The 12,066-nt window shown below is 46.6% G+C and overlaps 1 protein-coding gene across 2 annotated transcripts in view; it reads right to left on the bottom strand.

The window, feature by feature from the left end:
- Nucleotides 1–12,066, bottom strand: part of SLC8A3 (solute carrier family 8 member A3) — a 149,016-nt gene that overhangs the window by 125,794 nt on the left and 11,156 nt on the right. For both annotated transcript variants that reach the window (XM_082647123.1, XM_082647124.1), the window contains exon 2: nt 1,306–3,151. In XM_082647123.1, coding sequence (XP_082503249.1) covers nt 1,306–3,089 — 1,784 coding nt within the window. In that variant the 5' untranslated portion in view covers nt 3,090–3,151. The remainder of the gene's footprint in view (nt 1–1,305; nt 3,152–12,066) is intronic.

Genomic DNA, 12,066 nt, shown 5'->3' with positions numbered 1-12,066 from the left:
TATAGTTCAGAAAATCCTACAGCTGGGAGGAACTGCAAAAAGAGACGAGCCCAGCCTTGAGGCAAGGAAAGTATTGTTATTCCCACTTTACAGATGAGAGTTTTCATTTCCCATTGAAAGTGGTTTTAGCAGGTTCTTGGAGCAGTTTGACATCTCCCACTGTCTATATATGCCCCTTTTGTTCTTCACACCTTCCCCTCTACTGCTTATTGCTCGTGGATGTGAGCAGGAATTCTGAGACCAATGTTCCCCTTTCTCATCCCCTTTCTTCTTGGCCACCTTGGAAAGTCTGCCCTCTCATAAGCTGCAAATCCTGGGGAGATTCAGTCTGCTATCTTCTTTAAAGATATCCATCCGAGAACAGGACTGAATATCCAGTACAGGATGTTTCAATGGGGAGAGGCCTCACAGTGACAAAGGCAATAGAAGTGCAAGACCCAGTGTCTGAAGGACTAAATGGGGCAGTAACCTGAGAAGTATTTTAGGAGAACTCTGGACGATGAAAAGAGATGACCACACAGAAGATGTATTTTCCCCCCACAATTCCTAAGAGGCTTCTCCTCCACTGCTTAGCCAGATTTTGGAGCTTAGACCTGTGACTGAAGACGGGTGGCCACTGCCCTGGGAGCTCTGCTTCTCCAAGATACCTCCAGGACCCAAGCCATACTGATTCATCTCACCTAAACTGGGCAAGCCTCGCACCATAAAATAGCCTACTGGTGTTTAAAGAGACTGCTAAGTTTCAATCAATTTTGCAATTTCCAAATTGAAGGAGAGGTGCCTGAAATCTGCTTATACAATACAGTTGCAATGTGGTACTGGAAAAAAAAAGCCAATGCCACTCACTTTCTTGAGGATGTCCTGATTGGGCTACCACCGTCTCAGAATGGAAAGGATTGGCTTCAAAGCTCATGTAAGCCCTTGGCCTGAGAAAAGGAGGAAGGAGAGACCCAAGCAGTCTCCTAGCTCTTGCTAGGAGAATTCACAAGAATCCCCCCAAATCTGATATCAGAACTTCTGTCATCCCACACCTCCACCAGCCATCATTTTGAGTTTCAGTGGACAAAATGTTCTACGTCCTTAGATCCTGCCACAGGATTCCTTGCCCGTAAACAATTTAAAGTGAGAAAGCTGAAGGAGATTTTGGAAGCAGAACCTGGCAGGAGGGTCTGCTGATCCTGCATACCTGTGATGGAACCAAAGTTTGACATTAACACAAATACAAGAAAAAGTTTTAAAACATGGTGCAGGAGAGAAGGGGGTGGCAAGGGACGGAGGCAGATGGACTGTGGAAAGGTTACTTACACAGTTTCATCATTCTTGAACTCCATCTCCCCATATGTGTCTTCAAAATCCTCACCACCACCCTTGGCGGCCCCTTCTACTGTCCTAAAGGGTACGATGACTGTGCCCCGGGCACCTGATGTCCGCAGAACCTTGACCTCCATGATACCAATACTTTCACTGACATGAACAGTGTCACATTCAAAAGTGAAGATACCCGCATGATCATCATCCAAGATGGTGACTGTGGCCACACAAGGGGACACCAGGACAGCCCGAGGCAAGGGAAGACTATTGAGTACTCTGGGAGGCATCCCCTCCCCTGGCTGCTCCTCCTCTATGCGAACGTTGCTCAACCTCACAAAGAAGTGTTCATCCTCCTCAAAAATGTCATCATCGATGATGCCCACAGAGAATTCCTTCCGGGTCTCTCCTGGTTTCAGAACCACAGTGCCCTCTGTGAACTCATAGTCAGCCCCTGCATTGGCAGAACCATCCTCTGTTTTGTAGTCCACATACAGGGTCTTGGACATGTCCCCCCCTTTCCTCACCACTGTCAGGAGCACAGCCCCACAGTTCTCCAGGCACTGGTAAGAGCACGGGTCAAAGAAGACCTTGGAGACAAAGTCCTCCGGCTCATCAGTGTGCACCTCGCTCATGCTAGAGGCCTTTTTGGCTTGTTCTGCTGCGTGCTTCTTCAGGATATTGCCTGCGCCAGTCATCATACGGGTGGCCTGGATCCGGTAGAAGGCGCGGCTCTTCTGTTGATGGGAGAGAGCATAGTAATTGGCCATCTCTACTAGCTGATCTAAGTCCTTCTCCGGGTGTTTTTGCTTCAGATCCTTGAGAATCCGGATCATCTCCCTGCGGGACTCATCCACTTCCTTCCCTTCCAGGGGCACCAGATGCCCATCTAGGAAGTGGGAATTCATCATTTTCCCATCCATCTCGATGCCCTTGGGGTGGCCACCCTCTGTCTCTATGATGATTCCTCGGTGTTTATCTGTGCGGTACTTTTTGTGCATGTATTTGTAGAAGAGCAGTCGCCTATCTGCCACCCAGGCCAGAAGGACACACACTGGAAAGAAGAAGAGAGTGAGGAGGCCTTCCCAAACCTGGACCACACCAGGAGAGAAGACGGCCAGGATCATATAGAGCCAGATGTAGGCAAAGATGCTCCAAGCAGCAGTGACAAAAAAGACTCGGAGGTGCTTTATCTTGCGAGTCTCTCCATCGGGGATCACGTAGACGCAGATACCAATGATAATGAACATGTTGAAGGCTGCGCTGCCTACAATGGTAGAAGGTCCCAGATCACCAGCAATGAACCCATGACCACACACCTCAATTAAAGAGAGGAGGATCTCAGGAGCAGAGGAACCCAGGGCCATAAGGGTCAGATTGGAGACAGTTTCGTTCCAGACCCTAATCGTGGTTGTGCTGGTCTCTCCATTGGGCTTTTTGATAGTCACCTCTCTCTCTTGAGAAGTGATGACTTCAATAGATGCCATGAAGCGATCAGCAATGATGGACACCCCGAGAAACATGTATATCAGGGCCACAAAATAGACAATGACCCTGGCAATCTTGTCTCCAAGGGAAGGGTTCTCCGGGTACCAGATTGGCAGGATGACACCCTCTTTGCAGTCCGATGACCCTGTACAGGACTCATTGTTCTGCCCTGTGCTGGGCACATCCCCTGAGCCGCCAGCCTCTGCCCGAAGACCATTCAGGAAGAGCACAAAGGTAATCAGCCCAAAATGGAGGAAGGCAGAGGTAAGAGGCTGCAACCTTAACCACGCCATACACAAGACTTAGCTGCTGGCTTCCACTGCAGCACCAATGGTCCACCTGACAGTCCAGAGACCTAGAAGAGATCAGAGGGGCAGAAAAAGGCATGAAGAAAAGGAGGACAGCAAAGGGCAGGTTCCCGCCAATTCAAACTGACGCTTCACCTTGACTGACGTATTGCACTAACACATTGGGCAGTCTCTCACTTGGAAAAATAGATGTCACTGGGAGGTACAAATAGCTGCTCTGTCCTCAGGACCCTCTGGTAGACTCCGTTGAAATATGGCTTAAAATAGCTGGGAATATTGGTATTGGAAACTTAAGTGGTACCCTTTTAGTCCTGTCTTCCAACCCCTTTGTTATCTGTGAGAGTTCTCAACAATCAACTTAAAATTGACCAAGTATAACATGAATATTCATCCTCACTTCTACTGTTTCTAGAGTTTTCAGCCTTCCTTACCACACTGTCGTCATACTTAAGATACTCAAGAATCTTGCATAACATAGGTTTGCAGGAGTACATATTGAACTTTTTTCCTGGGCTACTCCCCCCAGATAGAACACCTTGCTCTGTGTGCAGTTGAGCCTGGTTGGGAAAAACTCCTTCCCCATATGAAAAATTTAGGGAGGCAAGCTGTAATTCTGAGATCACTTGGGAAATCAAGAGATGTTCTGTAGTGAATATTACCTGCCATATAGCTAAACTGAGGCCCTGTAAGCTGTGCCCAAGACCAGTCCACGGCAGTCCTTAGCCCTCCAGCAAAACATGCTTATGAAAGAATTTAGGTATCCAGTTACAGGAAGGTGAAGATCAGTCAGCCTCTCAAATTCCACACCCAAACACTGAAAGGGCCAGGTGGTAGAAAGCACTATAAATAACATGCAAGTGGCTCTCAAATAAGTTTCTTTTCATCTGTAGGCAAGATTTTGGGGGTGAAATGCAGCCTCCTCTGCTGGTCTCAAAGCACTAAAAGCACTAAAAGGTGAGCATGAGTTCAGAAGAATGGAAGAAACTCAGCTGAAACTACAGACTTCTCTTTCTACTCATTGCCTCATTCAGATGGAATGAGGAAGCAAATATTCAATACCTGAAAATAAGCAATTTGCCCATTTTTCTACCTCTGCTATAACCATGTAGGAGTATTGTTAGTAATGGAGGAATGCTGCTATTCCCTACCTGCTCCTCCTTCTTCTCCGCTGTTTCCCATTTCAGAAAATAGCACTTCCATTCACCCGGTTTCTCATGCTCAAAAATCGCTGCCTGTCTGCCAGCCTTTCTTTCTCCAGTCCAGCACTAAACCCTACCAACTCTCCCCCCAACTCTCTCACCACCATCACAGCCCAAGGCCCCTTACTCCTCACCAGATGAATCTACTACAGTCACCTCCTTACTGAACTCACTCCAACTCTGACCATTCTCTATTCCATCTTCTCATATAGCCACAGTCATCTTTTTTTTTAAAAAACCAAAACCTATGCTCTCACTCCCCCATTTGAAGTCCTTCAGTATTTTCCCCTCGCTCTTAATATAGAGACCAGGATCCTTACCATGACCCGCCAAGCCTCGCACGAGCTACTTTCTTCCTCCTCTTCCCCCTCAGCTCTTGCCACTGTCCCTCTCACTGAATTTCTGCAGTAACAGCCATATCAGGTCCTAGAGTACATCAACTTATTCTCCACCTCGGGACCTTTGCCCATAACATCACCCACGACCAAAATGACTGCTCCTTCTTCGTACCCCCACTGTTAACAATGCTTTAGATCTCAGCTTGAGTGTCACTCTCTCAGAAAAACTTATGTTCACCCTAGAAATGGTCAACTCCCTCTTTAATTTTCCTTCGTGGCACTTATAACATTTTGAAATTACATGGGTATTTGTAGGATTATATGATTAATGACTAACTCATCCATTAAACTATGAATGACATAAACACAAAGATTATGTCTATTCTGTTTATCACAGTATCCTAAGTAGTTAGTTAGATGCTCAGTAAACGTATGTTTGGGAATAAATAAATGTGGCCCTGATGGAAGCTTCCTCAGTGCCATGGACTGAATTGTGCCCCTCCCAAAATTCCTATGTTGAAGCCCTAATCCACACTGTGGCTTTATTTGGAGATAGGACTTCTAGGAGGTAATTTAGGTGAAATGAAGTCATAAGGGTGGGGTTCTAATCCAATAGGATTGGTGGCCTTATAAGAAGACGAAAGAGAGAGAGAGAGAGAGAGCTGTCCATTTTGTGAGGACATAGGGAGAGAGTGGTCATCTGCAAGCCAGGAAGAGACCTCTATCCAGAAACCAAATTGGCCAGTATCTTGATCTTGGAATCCCAGCCTCCCGATAAATTTCTATTGTTTAACCCACTCAGTCTATGGTATTTTGTTATGGTAGCCTGAGAAGACTAATAAACTCAGAAATCAGCCTTCTTTAAAGTCATTTTACAATCTGAATTACAGTCATTTGTTTTAGGGAAAAAAAAAATCTCATAGACAAATCCGGACTAGATTTTAGAGGCTATGTAGGACCTGTTTAAATTCCCAAGGCTTGTACTCAAAGGGAAATTCCCTTTGGGACACAGTACACCCTGGTGCATACTGTAATCCTGAAGGCCCTCCTCCCAAAGGGCTCTGTGGATTAACTTGGTTTCGTTAATCCACAGAGTCAACTGCTGAGGACCACATTCCCCATTAGTCCAGGTACTGGGGGTCATCCCAGAAGGTGCTTGGAGCTTTGACCTCACTCAGAGGAGAAGAGGCTATGACAATGACCATGGAGGAGTAGAGAGGTTGAAGGTGTTCGGCATCCATATTCAAAGCCCTCATAATCTGTGATGCACACAGTGACCCTGTTCATAGGTTTGGCACTCACCTAGCCAGAGAAATGTGGACAGAGACAGATCTTGGCTCCTTGCCTTGACCTCTGAAAACACAACACTCTGTGAATTCTGATAAGCCCCAGACATGAGGAGACAGAAGGTGGGCACAGCTGGAGCAGCTCTTTGATCAAGAGCCAATATGGTGACAGGCGGTGGCAGCTGCATGGCTGGCCAAGCCCACAGGGGTGGGCTATCCACAGGTTAGGGAAGAGGGCTGGCCTGCTGCAGTCAGGGGACATGTAACATTGAGATAGTAGAGTTATCCTGATCAAAGGGGGACGAGGATTCCTACTGATCTTACCTACCTGGATAATTAAGCAGGATCATGGCCTTTATTTCCCTTGGTCCTACAGACACACGTGGCAATAGGTTTTTATGGGGACTATGCTATCATGTGGTCAGAATCAGGCTGTTCCCTGACCAAAACAAATGAATTGAAGGAAAGGATAAAAGAAAACAAGGCAAGAAGGTGGCTAAGAATTGCCTGCATCAAGTTTTTGGAACTGAAGGTGGAAAACGAGCCGTGGATGCCCAGTTGTTCTTTCCGGCCCTACCGGGAGATGGTTTCTGCCTGAGAAGTTAGAGGGAGAGGGGACGTCTCTGATGAACAAGCGAACAGTCATCTTTTTGTGCCATTGCCCCAGCCCCAGACACCAATTGAGACAGATCCCAACCTCCTGGGGGGTCCACGCAGTCCCTCAGAGACCCAAGTGATATTTGGTGGCTCCAGAAGGCTTTTAATCAGCCCTAAGTCAGGGAGGTGACTCAGCTTGAGACCCCCAAGAACCACCCCAAATAAGGAAGATATTAATGATTGTAACTAACACTTAAAAGTGCTTATTGTGTGCATAAAGTATGATCCCATTTCATCTTCAGAACAACCCTATGAGATTAGTACTATTTTTATCCCTCTTTTACATTTTGGGAAACTGAGTCTTAGTTAAGTCATTTGAGTCATTTACTCAAAGCATAAAGCAAAGAAGTAGCAGAGCCAGAGCCCACACACAGATGACATAAAATTTATGGTCTTAACCACTCCACTTTACTAGGATGTCCCAATTTGTTGCAGAATGTCCACGAGCCCCCATCAGCTTCCAGTCTTCTGTGGACTTAGAAGCAATATGACTGCCTCACGTACCCTCACAGGAGAGACCAACCATTTGGTAGAGGTGCCCGGTCCCCAGGTTTCCTGGGGGTGTCCTGGTTGCCCGAGGCCATCTCCCACCCGAATATTCTCCTTCCCATCAGTTCAGTTTGACAAACATTAACAAACGCCTATGATTCTCCAGGCCTGGTACTAGATGCCAGTGGGCAAAATAAAAAATGATACAGGGTTTGCCCTCGAAGGTACCATCTAGCAGGGGTGGAGAGCTGCACATCTAGGCACTTCCACCTTCGTCAGTGAAGGTATACCTGCCGCACGCGAGGAGGGCACTGAGCCAGCTTGGGGATTCAGGAGGCGTTCTGAAGAAAGTGATCCCTGAAATGAGGCTTCGAGCATGAGTGAGCTTTAGTTTAAAAAAAAGAAGAAGAAGAAGAAAGAAAGAAAGAAAAAGAAAGAAAGTGGGAAGGGCACTTGAGTGAAAGAGAACAGCCCAAGCAAAGACACAAAGCCATGGAAAAGCCTGCTGTGTGCACAGGATTACAAGGAATTCAGTGCGAGGCAGACGGGGCAGAAGATGAGGCTGGTCACAGAGGGAGGACCCAATTCATGGCAAGTCTTACATGCCAGGCCGAGAAGATGGGATTTTTTTATCCTAAGGGCAGTGAAAAGCCAATGATAGGATTCTGAACAGGAGAATGACATGGTCTGATCTGTATTTCAGAAAAACCAATTTGGCTAAAGCGTTTAGGATGGCTATAGGAGGAAGAACACCAAAGCAGGAAGATCAGTTTGAAATCTATTGGAAACAGAACGGATACAGACAAAGAGGGTGGGCCTAGGGTATATTCTGCCTATGATGACCCTCTGTCCCCTCAGCTCAGCCCGCAGCCTCTCATCTTTTTCCTGAATTATTTTCCTAACGCCCCCCAGGGGCCGTCTGCAAGGTGTCTGTGTCCTCAGCAGTGGCTCCTGACATCTTTTAATATCACTGGCATATTTAAAGAAAATCACTGTTCCTCTGCTCTTCCAGATCATTAATAAAACAGTGCCACCAGGCCAGACTGAGCAAATTCTCCCTACTGCTACGCCCTCCACTTTCTCCAATGGGGAACACTGCTCCGGGCTTGTCACCAGCCTGGGTAGACTCATCCTGCTCTGCTTCTACATCTGGGCCCCTGCACAGGCATCACAGCCAATTTACATAAAGTTTTAGGTGCAGCCAGGCTGCACTGGATCTGAAGTGTCACCCGAGTCCAGGAACACCGCATCGTCTGTACTTCCTCTGCCTACAGGGGATAAGCGTCTGCAGAGTCCTCTCTGTGGCAGTGCTCTCCCAGAAACACAGGAATGAAATTCCCGGCGCTCTCAAAGAGTAGGAAAGACGTGACCTCTGCTGCTTAGGTAGTTTGTCTGCCACAGTTGGAACTTGGATCCAAGGAGGAAACTACGATGATGCTGCTTTTCGTGCGTTATGATCTCTTTGAATCTTCAGAGTGAAAAAGTTAACATTATCATCACGCCTATTTTACAGATAAGCAAATTGGAGTTCATGAAGGTTAAAGAATTTGCTCAAATCACAGTAAGAAGAAAAATAAGCTCTTGGATTCTCGCAGCCTGACTCCAGAGCACATGGTGTTAACCACGGTGCCGGGTAGATACCCTACGTTTGGGTTCCCCCTTTGAAAAGCAAGGGCCTGGGGAGGGGATGGTGAGTCTTTCTGGATATAGGGCCCTTGCTACGAGCTTGGAGGCTCTACATACTCCGAGGCAGCCCGGAGCAGTGGCAGAGCCCCAAATTTGAAAGCAGGAGGCAAGAACTTTCTTCCCAGCTCTGCCTCAACAAGCGATGAGACTTTGAAGAGTCAGTGAACCTCTTATGGCATCAGCTTCCTCATCCAGAAAATCTGTGCTGGGTTGGATAATCTCCATAGTTCCCCTGAGTCAAAAATGTTTTGATGGCAGGCAGGGCCGTCTCTCACGAAACGCAAAGAAGCAAAGGCACACATTTAAGTTAGGTTGTGGCCCAAGCAGACCTCAGAGGATAAGAGATTAAGTTAAGGGAGGGTGGTAGGAAAAGGGGACCCCAAAAAGGCAAGGAGAGCCGACATTCTGGATTTACCAAAAGCACCTTGGATCAAACCCATTTTTTAAACAACTGCTCTTTGAATGCCCATTTTGGACCAAGCACTGTCCTAGGGAGTGGGCGTACTGCCATGAACGAGATACACCACATCCCCAAATTTATAGCGTTTACCTTCTGATGAGGAATAGAGACAAACCAGGAATTATGGGCATAAGTGTCTATGATGATGTCATGGGAAGTACTGTCTTTTTCTTGTTCTGCTCTAAGCCCTCAAGTTGGTCGCTGCAGAGCTGCTTCTAACCTTGCGGACAGTGGGTGCAATGCAGCACGGCTTTATAACACCAAGAACCTTGCAGTAGCACATGATATGGCTCGTATTTTACTGTTCTTGCTTCTCTGATCTCATGCAATTGTCATATTCTGCCTTCCTTGAAGCCCCCAAACCCTTAATGACATCCAAGCCATATGATAACTTCATAAAACCCTACTGGCTCTCTCCCAGGCACTACCACACAAGAAGAAGAAGCGGGGCTTCGCTGGTGGCGCAGTGGTTGAGAGTCCGCCTGTCGATGCAGGGGACACAAGTTTGTGCCCCGGTCCGGGAAGATCCCACATGCCGCGGAGCGGCTGGGCCCGTGAGCCATGGCCGCTGAGCCTGCGCATCCGGAGCCTGTGCTCCACAAGGGGAGAGGCCACAACAGTGAGAAGCCCGCGTACCGCACAAAAAAAAAAAAAAAAAAAAAGAAGAGGAAGCACCAGCAGGCCTCCTTCTCATGCTGTGTATAAACCAAAGACTCTAAAAATGACGACAACAAAAACAATCATCACATCTATTCACTGAGTACTTACTCTATGGCTGGCGCTGCATTAGGTACTTTTACAGCTGCTGCTTAATACCTAAGGATCCCACAATGATTCAGGTAGTATTACCCGTTTTAGAAATGAGGAGACTTGGGCCCGAAGATTAATAATTCACCCAAAGTCCACTAGCTGAGCAAGTGGCACAGCTGAGCTATGAAACTTGGTATGTCAAATGCCAAAATCTAAAAGGGATGGTGGAATAACAGGGTAGGAATCTGGAGCTCTTAGGTCAAGAATCTACAGCCCTAGGAACCTCTACCTCCTCTGGGAAGCCTTCCCTGATAATGCCCTCTTCCTCTACCTTCCAAATGAGTCATTTTCTCCCCCGCCTTCCTCTAGCACTTTGATGACCACTGAAGCACTTGTCACACATTGTCACGTTAATCTGGGCTTATCTGTCTACATGTCCATCTCCTACACTCTTAGAGAAATTCCCTGAGGGATTCTCTAAGGGACTTTTTTTTTTTAGCAAGTGATCACACTCAGCTGATAGGGCTAAGAGGTTGGACCTGATCTCTAATATCCTCTCTGCCTCTAAAATTCTATGATTCCAAGGCTTGTTGATTCTATTCGAAGGTTTACCAGACTCTGTGGAAGCCAGAGGACTTTGCCCTCCATAAGTCCTTGACAGACCTGGAGAGTCACAAACCATGAGAGGGGGCCAGAGAGAAAGGAAGAGACAGGGCTTTGCCCACCTCATTAAAGCTCTGCTTCTCCTGCTGCTGGACCTACATCTGCATGTAAGTCATTCCCCACGTTGGAGGCAATAATGGAACTAGGATCACGTGCTAGACAGGGCTGTGCTTTAGAATAACTTTGGAGCTCTCAAAAATACAGATATCTGGATCCTACTCCGGACCTAAGTTTTGGACTCTCTGTGAGTGGAGTCTAGATACTTAGCCTTTTTAAAAGTTCCTTAGTTGATTTTGAGGTACAGCCAAGGGAGAGAAGAAAAGGAACATAGCCTGACTGAGACATTTGCATCTCAGGGATTCCAACCATTAGGGACTTTCTTTGGACCAAAAAATAGGGCTCTTAGTGTATCATGAGTTGACTCATAAATGGGTACCACAAAGCCTTTCGATACACTGGACAAACATCCCACCCTCCTGGACTCCCACTTCCTTTCATACTTTGCCAAGGAGAGTCAGCATCAACTCCCTACTCATATAAGTAGATTTTCCCTTTGTCTCCCCCTAAACTTGCTGTCTGATTCATTTACTCTTTTACTAAAGAAATAGAAAAGACCCAGAGTTCCCTTACCTACACAGGAAAATGATGCTGCTCATCCGTTTTCAGCAAACATGTTTCTAAGTATTTTCCCTTTTTCCTCACACTATCTTTGTTTGTTTAGTGATTCGTGTATCCATGTATACATGCACGCACTTGTATGAAATCCAGTCCACGTGGCACAGGTCAACGTTCACAGAACTATGATGAGGAGGTTACTCCACTTCGTATCCAACTCTTTTTTTTTTTTTTGGCACATTCAAAAAAATTAGAATAAAAGTTCCTAGAGGGTAGACATTTTTATCTCTTTGGTATTTCTGTATCCCCAGTGTCTATATCAGTGCCTGGCATAGAGTGGGTGTTCAGTATATACTTAGTGAATGAATAGCTCCATGAATAAATATGCAAAAATAGAAGGCATAATAGCCAGTGATTTCTCCCACTCTTGGCAGTGCTCACACAGAGCATCCCATCTGTCAGGGATGCTGTGAGCAAGGTTTTTCCAATTTGAGTTATACGAACAAAATGTAATCCCCCCTGAGGAGCACACACTTCACTGGAGAACAGTGACAGAAAACCAAATTACAACAAAATGAGTCCTAGATTTGGAAGCATGTGGAATGTGCCAAGAGAGTACAGAGGAAGGAAGGTCAAGGGCTGCCTGGGATCATCAGGGCCGGCTTCATGGACCAGGCAACTTTAGATCTAGGATGTGAAGAATGAATAGGAGTTAACTGGGTCGAAGCCAGTGCACCTCAAACAAAGGTAAGAGAAAGCCACGCTAAAGAACACGCCAGCCCAAACAAGCAGTGTCTGTTTAAAGAACAGTGAACAGGG

Source organism: Grampus griseus (genome assembly GCF_964374135.1).
Source record: "Grampus griseus genome assembly, chromosome: 2".
Lineage (NCBI taxonomy): Eukaryota > Metazoa > Chordata > Mammalia > Artiodactyla > Delphinidae > Grampus > Grampus griseus.
This window is presented reverse-complemented; position numbering and strand designations above follow the sequence as displayed.